The sequence below is a fragment of the Macrobrachium nipponense genome, chromosome 16 (assembly GCF_015104395.2).
Source record: "Macrobrachium nipponense isolate FS-2020 chromosome 16, ASM1510439v2, whole genome shotgun sequence".
NCBI classification, from domain to species: domain Eukaryota; kingdom Metazoa; phylum Arthropoda; class Malacostraca; order Decapoda; family Palaemonidae; genus Macrobrachium; species Macrobrachium nipponense.
Window position 1 is genome coordinate 55,080,988 of NC_087209.1, and position 19,736 is coordinate 55,100,723.

General features: G+C 37.3%; 1 protein-coding gene across 1 annotated transcript in view; it reads right to left on the minus strand.

Annotated features, from left to right (window-relative positions):
* The window catches only part of LOC135195701 (uncharacterized), a 249,855-nt gene that overhangs the window by 52,900 nt on the left and 177,219 nt on the right, over positions 1–19,736 (minus strand). Inside the window, 1 exon segment of the mRNA XM_064222101.1 lies at positions 11,698–11,834. Coding sequence (XP_064078171.1) covers positions 11,698–11,834 — 137 coding nt within the window.

The following is a 19,736-nucleotide window of genomic DNA, read 5'->3' on the forward strand; positions in this document are numbered from 1 at the left end:
GGAAAGCAAAGATTATGGATGGAATGGCGAAAACAAAAACTCTAAAATTTTGTGTAACCCAGATAGTTTGCTTAAACATACTGAATGCTCAGGAAGCTACTGATATTAAGGATTTATTCAGAGAACATCCGTCAATATTTAAGGAACTCCCGGTCTTGTGCGTAGTTTGCAGCATGACGTGGTACTAAAGTCAAATGCCCAGCCAATTAGACAAGCCCCTTACAGGTTAAATCCACAAAAAGCTGAAGCTGTGAGAAAGGAAGTCAGTTATATGTTGGAGAATGACTTGATAACACCAAGTAGCAGTCCTTGGAGTTCCCCCACCCAGTTGTATTAGTGAAAAAAGAAAATGGACAAGACAGGTTGTGTTTCGACTACAGAAAAGTAAACGACCTAACAGTTGCTGACAATTTCCCTCTGCCTCGCATAGATAGGATTGGTAATGCCAAGTATATTAGTAAATTAGACCTTTTAAAAGGTTACTGGCAAGTTCCTCTGACTGAAAATGCACGGGAAATATCAGCATTTATAACAAAACCTGAAGGTTTATTCGAAATGTAAAGTCATGCCCTTTGGCATGCGTAACGCAGCCAGTACCTTCCAGAGAATGATGTGGATGATCACGAATGGGTTGAAGGGTTGTGTAGTTTATCTGGACGATATAATTATTTTCAGTGACAACTGGAAAGACCATGTCGATAGAATTAGGGCCTTATTTCGCGCAATTGCTGACGCTGGTTTAGTGGTACCTTTCTAAATGCGAATTTGGAAAGGCTGAAGTTATCTACCTAGGACATCACGTCGGACAAGGTAAAGTATTACCAAGGAAAAGAACATTGAAGCTGTACTAGCTTTTCCCACTCCAAAAACTCGGAAAAATGTAAGGCAATTTGTTGGTCTCGCTGGTTACTACCGTAGGTTTGTCCCCAGTTTTTCTGAAATAGTAACTCCTTTAACTAATCTTTTAAGAGAGAAATCTAGATTCTTGTGGGACGATACATGTCAACGAGCCTTTGATAAATTAAAGGGCATTTTAAGTACCTATCCTATTTTGAAATCACCTGACTTTCAGAAGGGATTCAAGTTAATGGTGGATGCCAGCGATCTCGGAGTAGGGGCAGTGCTGTTGCAAGACGATAGTGAAGGTATTGAACATCCTGTTTCATATTTTTCCAGGAAACTTAATGAGCATCAAAAGAAATATAGCACAATCGAAAAGGAAGCCTTAGCTTTAGTTTTAGCTCTACAACATTTTGAAATTTATGTAACAGCTAGCATTGATCCAATTGTTGTGTATTCAGATCACAATCCTTTAAAATTTGTGAACAAATTTAGGAACAAAAACAGAAGGCTCACTAATTGGAGTCTTATGCTTCAGGAATATAATTTGACTGTAAAACATGTGAAAGGGAAGGACAATGTCGTCGCTGATGCCCTCTCTAGAAATCTGTGATGTCTTTTCCACTTGGATTTTTGTTTTGTTTTCGTCTTTTTCTTTTCTTCCTGCAGTGTCTTTGGTGCAACATCTCGTTCTTTCATTTGTCGATATCGTTGGTTTTGTTTGTGGAAGTGATAATTTACTGGTCTTGAGGTTATTTAACGTTGCCGTTAATTTTTTTTTTTTTTTTTTTTTCAGTACATGTTGAGATATAAAATTAGTTGGAAGCTCGTCTCAGAGTTGTTAAAAAAAATTAAAAAATTAATTATTTTTTTTTTACCTATTAGGTTGGGGGTATCACGCCCGAAAGTATTTTCGTTCGTTTATTTGTATATTTATTTATTTATTTATTTTTTGCCCACGCAGTCGTATGTTTGCTGCTTGTTAGTAACTGGGTGCTGTTTGCTTGTTATTTGTTTTGCAGTCGTTAAGGAGGATAGTTCTAATCCAATAATTTCTTCCTTTACATGATGACGTGGAGGCAGAGAGACTTTTTTTCGGGAAAAGCCCAAGTTTGCCGTCAGTGATCCTCTGAACGCTAGAGAGGTTGGGATTGCCTCTGAGAGGTACTTGTCTACTGAGAGCAGTGGATTCGCCTTGGATCGCTGCAATGGTGTGTAGCTGTTAGCGCCCTTTATTCCACATCAACGCATGCCTGCTTTTGATCTTCAGCGCTTTATACCACTGTCACGCCCGTTTGATCGTTCTCCCGCTGCTGATGCATGGATGTTTGTCTTCGAGGAGCAGCTGTGATCGAGTTTTTATAAAGTTCTCGATACCAATCTTGGAGGATTACAACACTTGTCAATCTGCGACGGACACATTACGAACACAGAGGATATCAGCCTTGGACAGCCTCTAAAGGAACTTCAGATTTATCACCTGGTCCCTCATATTTATTACTGCAACTGCAGTGCCGTTGATGATACTTTACGAGGAGTTAAGTATTGGTTTTAGTAACTGTCCTCCATTTTTAGAGCTGCAATTAACAGCACTTCGTTACAACGGAACATCAAGTTTACGCTGCAGTGACCTGAAACTTACCTCGGTCCAAATATTATTCAATTATTTTTTTTCTTTCTTTTGTAAATAAATATTTATACTAACATTTTCGTATCATACTCCCTCGTTGTCCTTTGCCATCATTGTTTACAAACTATAACTCGTAGTTAAAGGTACTTCAGGTTGTGCAAAATACTATTGTTTCTTTTATGTAACGGCTTTACGCAAATTATAAAGAACCTGCTTTACGTTAATGTTATTAAGTCGTGACAACGTAAAGAGAGAGATTCTTCTTTCTCTTTTCGAAACTATGAATGTTTAACTTTTATGTCAACACTGTAAGATTAAAGGGTCTGCGAGATCTGTTTGCTTCCCTAAAATAAACTGTCAACGCATGTGATAGCGAGAGAATTGAGTCTTGCGTTGTTATCAAAACATGTCAATCTTAATTGTCGCTCAGCCTCCGTTTCGATCGAGTAGAGTACGTCTGTTTTTTTTAACAGACTCGTCTTGTACGTGTATGTCTTTGTCAAGTCCCACGGGGGAATTGCACATTTTGTATGTGAGATTGCATCAGATTCGAACTTTCTGGAAGCATTCGTGACAAAAACGTTTTTGACATCTGCCCTCTCCAGCTTCCGTTAAGGAAGAGATTTTACTCTATAATAGAACCTCGAGGCATTAACATCTCTCTCTGCCTCTCTCTATCTCTCGCTCTCTCCTCTCTCTCTCTCTCTCTCTCTCTCTCTCTCTCTCTCTCTCTCTCTCTCACTCGAAATCATTGAGATTATATTAACGTAACATAAATTGGTCACTCGTAATGTTTTAGACTTTCATGTTTGATATTTCTTAGAGTTTATTTAGTGTTATTTAATTTCTTTTGTGGAATCTGAACAAACATCATTTTGTAACGGCGCCTGGTTTTTGTGAAATTGTGTAAGACAAGACTACAGCAGAGAAAGAAGTTGGTATACCAAAAAGGTAAAGTGTTATATTTTTATTAGTTGCAACTCATAATGGATAGGAATTGTGTTTAACTAATAATGGATAGGGAGTGTGGTTAACTAATAATTGATAGGAACTGTGGTTAACTAATAACAGATGGTTGTGAAGGTTTGGTAAAAACTGTTGGTTACAGGGTTTTGAGTGAAAAGATTTACACTTTTACACATTGCTGATTTTTTGTGTTTGCGTTTGTTCCATTGTTTGTGCACTATTTCATTTTCTTATTGAAGTGTGTCATTTTATTTTATATTTTCATTTGCATTCACAATTTAATTGACTTAGTTATTTTCATTGCTTAATCATTACACATTTAATTAAATTTAACACTTGTGAATTAATTTGCATTTACTTAGAATTCTTTTCAAGATTTATTGTTGTTTAGCACTTGTGAATTAATTTCAAATTTTCAATTATTGCCTAACACTTTTGAATTTTGATTGAATTAATTTTCTTGAATTTTGTGATAAATTAATTTTGATTTAATTTTGTTTAGTCTGATTCAAGAATTAATTAAAATTTACTTTGTTTTCAAGTAACAGTATTGAAAATTTTTATAAGTATTTTCATTTATGCCAGTATATTTAATTATGATTATATTTATGTTAGGTAGAAACATAGAGTGGTAATTGATTTGCTTTCCTTCAATTTATTTGAAGTGACTTAGAACCAGGGAAGTACTTAGACTTCTGAAATCAGGGAAATACTTAGACTTTTAAAGTTGTTGATGGAGTGATGCCCTTTGATTAATTTAATTACTTACAAGATTACCTCACACCTGTTTTGATGAACTTAGTCTGATTTTCTGCAATACTGGTAAGTGTTAAGGGATCACTGTTGCCTTTAGAGTATTCAGTCGTTTAAATGTGTTATGAGGGTTCAGGTGTCTGGCTTTTGGTGAGGTAATATTTGATGCATGGTAACCAGATACTTGGCACATCGTAACAATATATATATATATATATATATATATATATATATATATATATATATATATATATATATATATATAATTTCTATAAGGTTATGTATGTTAAGATATCAGGAATCGAACAAAGATACAAGACATCACTGATCTAAAGCAAAAGATCACATATGGCATTGCCAACATTGATGAGGCTATGCTGCAGCGAACCGTCTTGATGTGCTTTGTGCAACTAATGGACGCCGTATAGAGGTTTGTTAAATGAGTCAAAAACAACTTCAATAACTACTCCTCTTTTTGTAATAATTTCCACATATTTGTCCGTTTATTTGCTTATGTAACATAGTTTTTAAATTGTAAAGAGACTTTATGTATATATATATATATATATATATATATATATATATATATATATATATATATATGTTATCCCCTTCTAAGTGAGGATGAGGCATATAACATTTACCTCTTCGAGGTATATTGTTGGCCATAGCCTTAGAGCAGTAAGGCACTGAATGTAGGGGAACAGCTCGCATGTACAGAAGAATGAACTTTCTCACAAGACACTCCCCTTGATATGATGTCACTGATTCGTCACAAGTTCACTGCACTGGAACAGATGCGTGACGTCATATACAACTCATTATCACGCCCATAAAATCTACCTAAAACCAGATCCTTGCTTCCGCTCATGCACGGTTACAAACCGTGGCCTGTCTTTGCTTAAGCAGCAACTTCCCACATGGCACCACACCAAGTGATGCATCAACATTTCTGGAGCTCGCTTTGTCTCCGTAAGAATCTATCATTTTAAAGAATGTTATCACTCATCTATCTGCTTATCACCATAGGTCAACAAAAATAGCAATTTGAATATATATATATAATATATATATATATATATATATATATGTGTATGTATATATATAATATATATGTATATATATATGTGTGTATATATATATAGTATATATATATATATATATATATATATATATATATATATATGTATATTGTGGAGGAGTAATGATAGTAGTTCATATTGACAACGTCTCCAAAAGTTGTGTGTGTGTGTGAGAGAGAGAGAGAGAGAGAGAGAGAGAGAGAGAGAGAGATTGGCGGAAGAATGAATGGGAGTGGTTAAATGGCGGTTGGAAGCATGTCTGTTGTGTGTCAGTGGAAGTCTGTTACAAGAGTCGTAAGGAGTGAGGCGTCTGGTGAAGTCAGAGTTGGTTTTGACAGCAGTTATCCTTTGGTGGTTAGTTGTTTTGGTGTTATTTGATAGATTTTGGGGTTGTGAAGTTGTTGTGCGTGTGTCTGTCTGGTTGTGGTGAGGTTGAAGAGGTTGGTGGTGCATTTTCGGTGTCTGTGAGTGGTGATTGGGGCAGTGTTGGTCTTGGCGGGTTGTTGTGCTGGGGGAAGTCGTGTGGTTGTCGTGTTCTTTCGGGCTGTTGGTGTTCGTCTGCAGTGATTTGTCGGGTTATTGAGTTGTTGTGGGGTTGTGGGTCTCGGGTGGTTGGTTTGTGTTTGGTTGGGCGGTGGTTGTGTGTCGGCTAGCCTATAGCCTATATCCGGCGGACAGCACACCCTAGCCCTGAGTATCAGAAGCCAGAGGTGAGTACCTGTTTGTGTTTTTTTGTTCTGCATGTAGGTATGGGTCAATTGTCCTGCTGTATTTTGTAGTGTAAAGAGGAAAGTGTGATTGAGGGTGGGTTTGGTAGCCAGACAGATTAAGTTTATGTGGGGGAGATTTGCTGCTTGCTCTTAAGCTTGTTATCCCACCACATTAATTTTTGGCTCCCGAACAGGGACTGCTGGTGTGGCAGCTGCAGGTCGATTGGTCTAGGCTAGTGTGTATGAGTGGTGAGAAAGTTTGGGATGGAAGGTTGAGTGAGGTGGAGAGGCTGAAGGAGGAATTGCGTTTGGCGAGGGAAGCTATAGCAAAGGTTGGAAGTGGAGAATGAGAGGTTAATGGTAGAGTGTGAGGAGCTGAAGAGCGAGTTAGAGAAAAGGAGAGGAATGATAAGGAGTGCAAAAGTGGAAATGAAAGAAGAAGTGAGAGGAGCAGAAGAGAGAATGGTTGAGAAAATGGACGAAAAATTCTTAGTGATGATGAATGCAGTGCAGGAGATGATGAAGGGGTTCATGGGAGAGGGAGGTGTAGGAGGTAGGCCTACTAGGTCTTGTGAGAAGCCAGAAGTGGTAAAGACAGTGGAAGAGCGAGTGGATGGAACTATGAGTGATGAAGGTGACTTGGTTGTGATAGGTAAGGGAAGAAGGGAAAGAGACAGGATAAGGATAAACCTGAGGACAAGAATAAGAAGGGGGCTGAGGAAAAGAAGAAGACTAAGGGAAAGAAGGCTAGTAAGGATGACTGACAGGGTGAGACTAGGGCTGAATACATTGGGGAAAGGGCTGAGAGTGATTTAAATAGCGGTGAGTGGAAACAGGTGGGTAGAAAGAAGGGTAAGAAGAGCGTAATCAGGAGCATGGATGTTAGTATGGAAGTTGATTTACTATATTCAGACGGGGTTAAGAGGAATCAGAATGGTAGTAGGGAAAGTGAGAGTGAGAGTGATTGGGAAGTACGAAAGGCTGTATATATGAGAGAGATACCTAGATGTGCACAATACGAGGAATATGGTAGTAGGGACATAGGGGATTTTTTTAAGGAATATAAGAGGTATTGTGAGGCAAAGTATGGGGATAACAAGAGAGTCTGGGCAAGAGAGTTGGGTAGCTTTTTGACAGGATTTTTGTTGAGTATGTATGGGGTAATGATGAGTGTGGGGAATGTGCCTTATGAGAGTGTGAAAGCCAGGATTGCGGAACAGGCAAAGAGGATAAGGAGTAGTGTTAGATATAGGAGAAAACATGGTTTTGATGAGGTAAGAATGAATGTTGGTGAGTCGTTGTCGATGCATGTGTGCAGGTTGGAAACATTAGTCAGGAAAAAGTTTGGGGATGAAGGGATAAATGAGTGTAAAGAGTTAGTGAGAAAGTTGTTGGCGACTGTGCCTGAGAGTGTGTATGAGTTTGTAAATCTGAAACATAAGGAGAAAATGCGATGGACGAATGAAAGGTTGACATGGAACGACATTTTGGAAATAGTAGAGGATTATGAGTTGGATAGGTGTGTGAAAGCGAGTAGAAGTGTTAGTGTTAGGACTGAAGTAGCTGATGTTATACCAGAGTTTAAGAGCTATAGGGAGGCAGTTTTGGAAGGGCCAAGGCGAATGGCAGAGCGAGTGGTTGATAGGAGCGTTAGAGCCAGTAACGTAAGTATGGTTAGCCCTGAGAGAGATCGGAGTGCAAGCGTTGGAAGAGTAGGGTCGGTTAGTCGTGAACGAGAGCAGCAGTGTTACAGATGTGGAAAGCTAGGGCACAGGAAGAATGAATGCCGGTGGGCGTTGGGAGCGTGCTTCGGGTGTGGGCAAACAGGGCATTTGGTGAGTGAGTGTAAGAAAGATAGGGATATTAAATGTTACAGGTGTGGGCAAGTAGGGCATATAGCAAGTGGATGTCGAGGTACCCGTGTGACTGAGGTTTGCGGTAATTGCGGGAAGAATGGGCATTATGCTAGGATGTGTAAAGAACAGCAGGAAAAATGTGTTGAATGTGGAATGGAAGGTCATGTGGCGAGTGTGTGTAGGCAAAAGAGGATGAGTCAGGTTGGGAGTTCAGGAAACTAGGTACAAAGGGGATTCAGTTGGGTGGGTCCTCTGGTGTGCGGTCATTAAGAGTGATGCATGTGCGTGAAGGATTGTTGCATGAAAAAGGGTTTGGAGGAAGAGCTTGTGAATGTATGAGTGTAAAAGTGAGGTGCAAAGGGGTTTGTTTGGTTGCTTTGATTGATACTGGGTGCAGTGTCAGTGGCTGCGAAAAAGTTGGTAAGAGCGAGTGTGCATGTGTACGACAGGATTTTGGATATGGAGAATCCTTGGGTTTTTGTAGCCTCATTGCCGAGTGTTAGGAAAAAGCGAGTGCGGGGTATACATGAAGGTGATTGTGTGGGGTTGTTGTATACGTTGGTGGATGTGGACGACGAAGGATGTGTTAGGGTGCGGCAGGTGATGACAGGTAGCATGAAAGAAAGTGATGAGTGGAAGTATGATGAGTTGAGAGAAAGAATTGAGGTGGATGAAAGTGTTGGTGATGACGAGAGGGAGCGGTTGATGCAGATGTTGTGGGATAGGCGGGGTGCGTTGAGTCGGGGTGACAAGGATTTTAGGGAATCTAAGCTTACAGAGTTCAAGATAGTTTTGAATAACGATACCCCCATATATCAGCGCCCCCAACACCTTTCTGCACCTATTGCCCGAGAGATTGAGGAACAGTGTGAGGAACTTGAGAGAGTGGGAGTGATCGAGAGTACGCAAGACAAATGGGAGTTTCAATGAAAGTGGTTTGGAAGAAGTGAATGGCGATGTAACTGAAAGAGTGTATGATGGTCCTCAAACAAGATCCAGGGGGGCCTGCATCTGAGCATCCTTGGGTGTTGCAAAAGGCAATTTAGTGTGGATGTTGTGAGTGTAAGGAGACGTTGTCAAATGTAATGGGGGAGGTAATATGGAGGAATAATGATAGTAGTTTATATTTGACAACGTCTCCAAAAGTTGTGTGTGTGTGTGTGTGTGAGAGAGAGAGAGAGAGAGAGAGAGAGAGAGAGAGAGAGAGAGAAAAAGATTGGTGGAAGAATGAATGGGAGTGGTTACATGGCGGTCGGAAGCATGTGTGTTGTGGCGCTCTGTAGCATGTCAGTGGAAGTCTGTCACGAGAGTCTAAGGAGTGAGGCGTCTGGTGAAGTCAGAGTTGGTTTTGACAGCAGTTATCCTTTGGTGGTTAGTTGTTTTGGTGTTATTTGATAGATATTGGGGTTGTGAAGTTGTTGTGTGTGTTTCTGTCTGGTTGTGGTGAGGTTGAAGAGGTTGGTGCATTTTCGGTGTCTGTGAGTGGTGGTTGGGGCAGTGTTGGTCTTGGCGGGTTGTTGTGCTGGGGGAATTCGTGGGCGGTCTTGTGTTCTTTCGGGCTGTTGGTGTTCGTCTTCAGTGATTTGTCTGGTTATTGAGTTGTTGTTGTGGGGGTTGTGGGTCTCGGGTGGTTGGTTGGTTGTGTTTGATTGTCGGCAGTGGTTGTGTGTCGGCTAGCCTATAGCCTATATCCGGCGGACAGCACACCCTAGCCCTGAGTATCAGAAGCCAGAGGTGAGTACCTGTTTGTGTTTTTTTGTTCTGTATGTAGGTATGGGTCAATTGTCCTGCTGTATTTTGTAGTGTAAAGAGGAAAGTGTGATTGAGGGTGGGTTTGGTAGCCAGACAGATCAAGTTTATGTGGGGGGAGTTTGCTGCTTGCTCTTAAGCTTGTGATCCCGCCACATTATATATATACACACACACACACACACATATATATATATATATATATAATATATATATATATATATATATATATATATATATATATACATATATAATATATATATATATATATATATATATAATATATATATATCTATATATATATATATATATATATAATATATATATATATATATATTCATAGTCTCTTTACAATTTAAAAACTGTTACAAAAGCAACATGAACGGACTAATATGTGGAAATTATTACAAAAAGAGTGGTAGATATTGATGTTGTTTTTGCTTTATTTTAACAAACCTCAATACAGCCTCAATTAGCTGCACAAAGCACATCTAGACGGTAGTCAATTTCTTGCCTTATTCGCTGCAGCATAGCCTCATCAATGGTGGCGATGGCATACATGATCTTTTGCTTTAGATCAGTGATGTCTTGCATCTTTGTTCGATTCATGATATCTTAGCATACATAACCTTATTAATATATATATATATTATATATATATATATATATAATATATATATACATATATAATATTATATATATATATATATATACATATATAATATATGGATATTATTATTATATGTATATATGTATATAATATATAGATATATATATATATATTATAATATATATATATATATATATATCCAATGTAGCACGAACGAACACATGCTTGGGAATATCCTAGTTCCTCGTTGGACGAGTCGGTTACGAGCTCAACTACCGATCTCAGGGTCCGGGTTCGATTCCCCTCTCTGCCAACGTGAATTCAGAGAAATTTATTTCTGGTGATAGAAATTCAATTCTCGATGCTGTTCGGATCCTACAATAAGTTGTAGGTCCCTTTGCTAAGTAACCAATTGATTCCTAGCCACATAATAATATCTACTCCTTCGGGCCAGCCCTAGGAAAGCTGTTAACCAGCTCAGTGGTCTGGTTAAACTAAGATATCCTGCTGTTTTCCTCAGTTCTCGGTCGTCCTTTATCCAACACTGTCCCTGTCTCCATAAATTTCTTGTGCCATTCACGAATTTCCGGTCGTGACAGTGGATCTCTTCCATACTTAGTTCTGTAATTTTGCTGAGTCTGCATATCCAATTTTATTTCAATAAACTGACAGACATTGTCCCTTATCTTAAGGAGTAGTTATTTTTAAGGGTTGTTTTAAAGTACCTCACTTACCAACAGGGTACCTGAAATACACAAATGCAATGTGACTGATAACTTTGATAACCGCTGAGTCCATAGAACAAATCTGATTAAGATATCTCATCAATGGCTTTTGTGATATATTTTCTAGATTATAGACTTTTGTCATAAAATATAGATTTGAGGATTCCATGGAAATGTCTCCTTGACAATTATTCATCATCAATAGGTTAATGATTTCAGCAAGGGGTACATTAAAATTGCTTAAGGAGTTGGAAGTGCTAAAGTTCAGTTGAGTATCAATGCCATTTTGTTAGTGATCAATGAATGTTGAGCTCAGCCAGGGGATTATTCTCCTGAAACTTTACATTTTCATTGTATAGATAAGGTTCTTAATCTCTGAGTGTATAAGACACTTCCGATTCTTCTCTACATTATTTACCATTTTCATTAACGGGCAAAGGCAAAGATTCGATAAAATAGACGAAGACAATGCAAAATATAATGAACTGGACAAAGGAGACGCTACTTACATTCAGTAAGCCTTCATACGTATTACTGTTAATTATTTGGAAATCTGAATCCCATGGGAATACATTTCTGTTTCTATTTACCCATCTTGAACGTACGAAATTTTAGGGAAATTTCACGCTATACTGAAAATCGTGTAAACTGGAATGATAAAAGCAAATGACATCGTATAATTCTAATTAGAGGCGAAGATAAAGCATAGATATAGGAAAATAACAAATATGATGTACGTATGCATATGAATCTGTTAAAAGGGCAGTTTTACTCACCAGCAGGGATAATCTTGTACATGCAAGGTTCACTCTGCATACCGATGGTGTTGTTGGCCCAACACTGCAAGGTGCCATAATCCATTTCATCTCTGGGCGTATAGCTGATTCTGGACTCCATTTCAACTACAATAAACCTTGGAGATAACAAAGCATATGTTTTCATTTATGTATCTGCATAATATTAGCTATTCACACCTGGTCTGAACTGGCCCCTGGCCCTCCCTGCCACCCACTGAGCCACTCACTCCTGCGTGTACTCGGTCATTTCCTGGGTATTGAGCCCCTTTAGTGCACTATTTTTGTCTACTTCATTTCCCCATCATGCCCTCCTAGGCGATCCTCACTTTTTCCCTGAAAACACTTCCAAATAACAGCCATTTCACCAATCTATCTTCTATCATGCTACGTGAATAAGTCATCTAATAACACTAAGCCAAATGTTCATGTATGCTAAGCTTTTTAACATTACGATTGAAATCTGCACATTTTAAGCTTATTGCAGTTAATCTTGCTATACAGATGCATTACGGCACATTTCATCTCAAGATATTTTTTTTAGATATTTTCATTACGTATCTTTCTAGTGTTGTATTTACCCAACGACTTTTATTGCACCGCCTATTCAGTGACTCACGATCTTTTCATTCTGCCATCGACCGCTAGATTCACCCGCAAACAGCTTTGCGAATAAGGTTTCCAGGTCTCGGTTATTGGCCGAAGTCTTCGGAAATGAAGCTTATATCCCTCCCTAGTCTTCCGTTTCTATAGAAAGAAATCCGGTCTACTACTGATCTTTTATATCCATGGTTGATTTATTGTATCATTATTTTTTGTGAATTTGATGGTTATGAATCACCGTTTATATCGGCTATAATAAACAGTTGTGTAAGATTAACAAATTGTTACCCAATATTTCTCTCTCTCTCTCTCTCTCTCTCTCTCCTCACCTCCTCCCTCTCTCTTCTCTCCTCTCTCTCTCTCTCTCTCTCTCGTCTCTCTCCCCTCTCCCCTCTCTCTCTCCTCCCCTCTCTCTCGTCTCTCGTCTCTCCGAAAAATGTTGGCGTTATCAAAACTAGGTTTTTGAATAATCAATCACGTTATCTCTTGAACTGAAATCCGTCGAGAATGGTGCAAATCACCTAATATATCACTTCCGAATGTCGACAAACATCACCCAATGCACATCCAGTGCTGCTTTGATCTCATTTAAGGCAGAATACTGACTATAATTCTGTGGGAAATTGTCACCTTTTGAAGGTTGCAATGAACAATACTGGTGAACATTAGTTTTTAAAGTTATCAAATATTCTATGTATTTAGTCACACCCAGGTAGCTTCCACTTTGTTATAGGCAGAAAAAATATTACTTTGATGCATGCATTTGTTATTTTTCACTAGGTAAATATTGTATATTTTTCATTTTCCCTTGTAATTTATTCTGATTCCTTAAGTCTAATTGTTAGTGGGCCACTCCCACCACTCCCATAAGGAAACCGAGGGTGGCTTTACACGCCCCTCGCTGTCAAATCCTTCCGACACTACTCCGGATTTGAAAGACACTATACGTTGGCAACCCTATAGACTGTGGATCAACAATTCCTTTTTTTCACCATTCATTTGACAACTTCTCTAGTTTCCTTTGGCATGATTACCTTACCTTTGCTCACGTTCAGTTCCGACATTCTCCTCTCATGCACACTTTCACTCTTCTCTATTTTCCTGTGACATTCCTCATCACAACTTTCAAAACGATATCAACTAGCCAAGAAGACATCATACTCCCCGGCGGCAAACTGGCCATCCAAATCAGTCATTGAATAAGCCAAGCTAGACAACTTAGGCCTTTGAAGAGAATATCCAAATAATATAACAGGTTGGGATTTTTAATAATTTGGAAACCTTAATATAGTAACGCATTAACTTGATGGACCTCAGTTTAATGGACTTTTGAGTTTGTCTTCTACTTTCTTACCATTATTTTTTGTTATGCTACCATTTTAGACGTGCAGTTTAGTTTAGGTTACGACTAATATGGAATTGCTGTTAATTATTTTAAAATATCCAGAAATTATGCAAGTGTGGACTGTATTATTGGGGCATTGTTACTTAACGGCCTTTGCTACTTATGAGAAGTCAGACCCCCAAAGCATCTGTTTAGCTGAGGTGCTACTGTAGTCTGTTCTATTAGGTAAGTCTTGCAAGACATTAATTGTTCCTGTAATAGAAAAACATTGAAACATTATCTCTATATTCTATCTAAGTAGGCCTGGTAAGAGATTATTCCAATTTAAAAACCCTATGTGACCTCTTTGGATTGAATTGAATTGAAGCACTGTGACCTATGAGCACTGAAACGAAAATTGACAGTAAAAGTTTTGGAAGGTGTAACAGGAGGAAAACCTCGCAGTTGCATCATGAATCGATTATTAGGAGAGGGTGGAAAGTAAGATGAACGAAAGAGAATATGAAAGGAGGTACACTAAAAGGAACGACAGGGGTTGCAGCTAGGGGCCTAAGGAACCCTACAAAGAACCTTAGTTAAGGAATGCACCGCATGAGGCACCCTGATGCCACTACCCCCTGCAGTGATAAAAGTTTTGAAAACAAAAGTATGTTCAATTTTTACAGTAATCATAAAGGAAGAATCCAGTGATTTAAAATGTTGGACTCCTGAACAGTATGTATCATTTTGATAGGTCTTGATGGACATGGTCTCAACAGCAAAAAGGATTCGAAACCTGAATGGCACTCTCTGTTTTGTTTGGTCTCGTACAAAGATTTTCCAAGTGGCAAAACATTGGAGAAAACTGAAAAGTATGTTCTATTTTGATGGGCTGGTTGGGTGATTATGACAGGATTGAAAATTATATAAGTAAAAAAACCTATTAATATGTCTGTGTAGCAACTTGATTTTGTTAATGGTAGTTGTTACAGAGAAACATAGCAAAAGATTTTAAACCCCAGTTTCATAAGTTGGGGATTTTAGGAATATAAACTTGCGTATTTGTTTTTCAGATGCTCCACATCATCTTATTTTCACTCACTGCAAATTCAAAAATACGAGTAGTATTTTGTGAAAATTCCTTGACCTAAGATTTATGGGTGGTATATCGACGACATACTCGTCACTATAAAAGAATCAGACGATGCCAGAAAACTAGCAGATGCTCTGAAAAGAGATTCGGTGCTCAGCTTCACCCCAGAGCACAACAAGGACAGCTTCAAACGACCGTGTATACAAAAGCAAGAACGCTAGCCGTTGCTTGAACTCACGAGGAGAATGCTCAGCTCGTGGGCGCTTATTTCACACACAATACAGCCGTCACACACAACATATCGTGGAGAGACATACGTAACGAACTTGACTGAATTCGCCAATTGCTGACAAACAAAGGCTATGTAGATTAAATCATTGAACCTGCAATAAAAAAGAAAATGGATGAATTTTACCAACCCAACACGACGACGAAAAAGGAGGAGAGTCTGATTGTTTACCATCGTCTACATATAGGTCTGCAGACAAGGAGGATTGCTGCACACAACGTGGGATAGTAAAAAGAAGCGTATCCCCAAAACCCCATACCACAAAATAAGCCTCAGAATTTATGGTAAGCCTAACCTTGTAGCAGCCCTAATAATGAAGAACAGCCCGGCTTGTGGAAGGGGTGAGTGACCGAAGGAGATGAGCTCAAACGTAGTTTACTAATTTATTGTCCAGAGGAGATGCGTAAATCTCACAGCCAAAACACTACATCGGGCGCACTTCAACTATCCTTCGGAGATGTCTGCTGCCTCGTAGAATCAAGGGGCCATTCATCAACATATAGATGTTCACGACAGGAAGCCATCTCTACAAGCGCTGATAGAAGCAGCAAGCATCGCTCTCCAGAAACCGACTCTGAATATTCAACAAGAGTCGGATTATATACTCCCTTTCAGCAGGAGAAGGACTGCATGAGCCAACAGGGACCAGACAGCACACCCCAAACCACCATGCACATCGCGCTGAGGAGTACCTACCCAGCACGAACCTCCAGCCGGTAATCAGCGTAGAGACCATCTGGACGCACACATTTACTTAGATTTAATATAGTGCACAATAGATATTCATTTATTTGTACCTTTACATATGCTATAAAATATTATTAATCTTTGTTATTTCTGCTTTTACTTTGTAATTCTATATTTGGAAACCAAGATGTAACATTATACTAAATTTTAAACACATAAGGAAACAACAGCACATGGTATTATATTTTGAATATTTATTTGAACACATGTTTAAACTTTCACTTTTGTAGCCATACATATTCTCATGTTCTTTGTCCTACATACCCAAAACTACGTCCTGAAATGGTTAAGCTGTTAATCCCTTGGCCAATGAGTACCCATACCCGAAGGTCATTCTTCCTACACGGTGATATAATAAACAGTCTGAAAGGCCAGATTGTAAGTCAGCAGTCGCTTGGTAATGCCATTAAGGCAAAACAGCTGCCGTGACCAAATTCAATAAATGGAAGAAGGAAGTCTGCGTATTGTCCACCATAAATTTTCAAACAAAAATCGGAAAAAAATCAGTTGGTGTAAAGATACCTGCGAGCAACTTATCGTTGCCACTAAAGCAATTGCTTTTTACGTATATATATATATATATATATATATATATATATATATATATATATATATATACTATATATATATATATATATATATATATATATATATATATATATATATATATATATATATATATATATATATATATAATGACGAAGCTGGTTGCTACACTTACCAAGCAAAAACAATTGTTACCTCACAACAGCCAGACACCTGAATCTTCATCAAAGAAAAAATACGACTGATTACTCTAAAGGAAACAGTGATCCCTTAAAAACTTATTAACCATGCAAGAAACCAGAGTAAGTTTAAAATAAGTGTGAGGTAATCATATATGAGACTAAATTAATTAAAGAGCATCACTTCAACAACAACTTTAAAAGTCTAAGTATTTCCCTGGTTCAAATCCCATCACCGGTGTTCAATAAATGAAACACTGTTATAAAAATTTTAAATACAAAAAGATTTATTTTTAAATTCAAAATTTATACGTGAAATTCACAATTTCAGGGCAATTTAATAGTACTTGAAAAAAACACAAATTTTAATTAATTCTTGAATTGATCATTAAGCAAACTTAAATCAAAATTAGTTTATCAAGAAAATTAATTAATCATATATGCAATAGTAAATCATTTAGAAGCACCTAAGTTAATCAAACAAATTGTGAATGCAAAAATAAGTAAACTCAGTAAAGTGTGGAAAAGTACTAAAATTGTAAAAACATTAAGAAAACATTAACCGCACAGAGCATGAAATAAACACTTTAAAAAGGATTAAATACAGAACACAAAAAATTTGTAATGTGTAAAAAATGAAATAATTTTACCTAACTACTGTAAATACTTTTTAATAAGCGCACTTAAAACTTGTAGTAGCACTTTACCTGGTACCAGATTTCCTTCTAGCTACAGCTACCAAATTCACTATATTCTTTCACAGGTGGCATTACAAAAACACAATTACACTGGTTGTTCAGATTCCATAAATAACCATTATGCTATTAAGAAATTAAATAAATCTAAAAGTTACAAGTGACCATGTTTAATGTAAAAATCAAGATTTACCTCTGTCGGGAAGAGAGAGAGAGAGAGAGAGAGAGAGAGAGAGAGAGAGAGAGAGAGAGAGAGAGAGAGAGAGAGAGAGAGAGAGAGAGAGAGAGAGAGAGAGAGATTTAGCATCTCTTTGCAGAACGGTATAAGTCTAAGAATGAATCTCCCTTCTATGGGAACTACTGATCAACAAGATGCAAAATGGATGACGTCAATGTTAATCATTTTAAGGCCAGGTTTTCTATAAAACTGTTAATAAATTCACATTTCAAACGAGAGGAAAAGAGAATGATATTATAATTATTAATAAGTAACAATACATAAAGTTCCTTAACATGAAAGACATGATTATTGAATACTATCACAAGCACAGCGTGTCATCACTTCCACGACAATGAACTCACAGCGGTTGCAAAAGAGATATTATTTCCACTTCACAATTAAATTACTTACAAGACAATAAATCCTCTCTTGTGAAATTGAGAGGGATAGGAGTTAATTTATCAGTTATACTAAACAGTTTCACAACAAAAGAATTTCTAATTCTTAATATTAAATTAAAGAACACTCTCAAAGCGCTAAGGAACGTCGCTTCCGGTTATGCATAAGGTAAACGTTTTGAAGAAGCCATAGAACAATCAAGAAGATATGATGAAATAGTTTGCAATCAGTCACATGATTTAGATGATGAAGACGAATAATATTCTCTCAACATGAAGAACTCGTGCGCTGATGTGTTGACAGATACATTCGCTTTCGTGAATGAAACTAATCTCTCTCTCTCTTTTCACTCGACGTTCTTTATTAACTTTAGATTATGCTTTTGCGAATTCTGACCATACATTATTTAAACATATTGACTCCAAGCTAGTTTAATATGAAATCTGAACATATTATAGACGTTTTACAACATTACGTACAATACTGAGGAGAAGTAATGCTTTGTGAAGGCGGCAACCCATAATAATATATATATATATAATATATAATACACACACACACACACACACACACACATATATATATATACATATATATATATATATATATATATATATAGATATAATATATATATATATATATATATATATATTCTTATGTATTCATGTATATATATGTATGTATGTATGTATGTATATATGTGCATGTGTGTGTGTATGTATGTGTGTTATATATATAGCTGTATTATTCACTACCCTCTTCTCAATTTCTTCACAGTTTTTGGATAATCTTTTCACTGTAATTCTTTGGATCCAAATGAAGACCCACATGAAGAAATTCTTACACCCAGGTACAATTCCAACCTACATGTGGAATATCAGAATGAGGTCAGGCTGTCCACCTTACCTAGCCACCTAACCACCTATTTAATGATGAGTTACTGCTCTGCCTACAACCAGGAAATTCAGCAATCCAGAGGTCCTCATACCACTAATATATATATATATATATATATATATATATATATATATATTTATAGATATATATATATATATATATATATATATATATATATATATATATATATACATATGCGGATCTCTGGATTGCTGAATTTCCTGGTTATAGGCAGTGCAGTAACTCATCATTAAATAGGTGGTTAGGTGGCTAGGTAAGGTGGACAGCCTGACCTCATTCAGATATTCCACATGTAGGTTGGAATTGTACCTGGGTGTAAGAAATTTCTTCATGTGGGTCTTCATTTGGACCCAAAGAACTACAGTGAAAAGATTATCCAAAAAGTGTGAAGAAATGAGAAGAGGGCACTGAGTATTACAGCTACATACATACACACACACACATACACATACAAACATACATACATACATATATATATATATATATATATATATATATATATATATATATATATACTATATGTGTGTATGTGCATGTGTGTTTGTGATGGTGAAATATTTTCTGTTAAAACAGAATTCATTCTAAAAAAAATGAGTCCATAAAAATGCTAAATGGTAGAGAGTTAATGCAATATTTCAGAGTAACTGTCTTCCTCTACAGGCAAATATAATAATGAAATAAGAACTACAGAAAAGTGGTGTTTATACAAAGAGTTCCAGAGGTCAGCCATTACATCACTCTAGTTAATCTTCTTAATTGCTGGTTGGAAGAAGATTTTGTCTATAGTATATGAGACCCAAGCTCCTTTTAGAGGTTCATCATATTTCTTTGTTTAATCAGTGCTGATTCTACCATCTGGCTCTTGAACCAGCAATTTCTGCTATAAATTATATATGACTAATTCCAGTTTATTCTGTGATTATGGTTATTTATGTGGTTAGAAATAGCTGAGCTCTGTTGACCATACCTTACTGACCACTCATGTTGTATTAATTTCTGGGAGAGTGA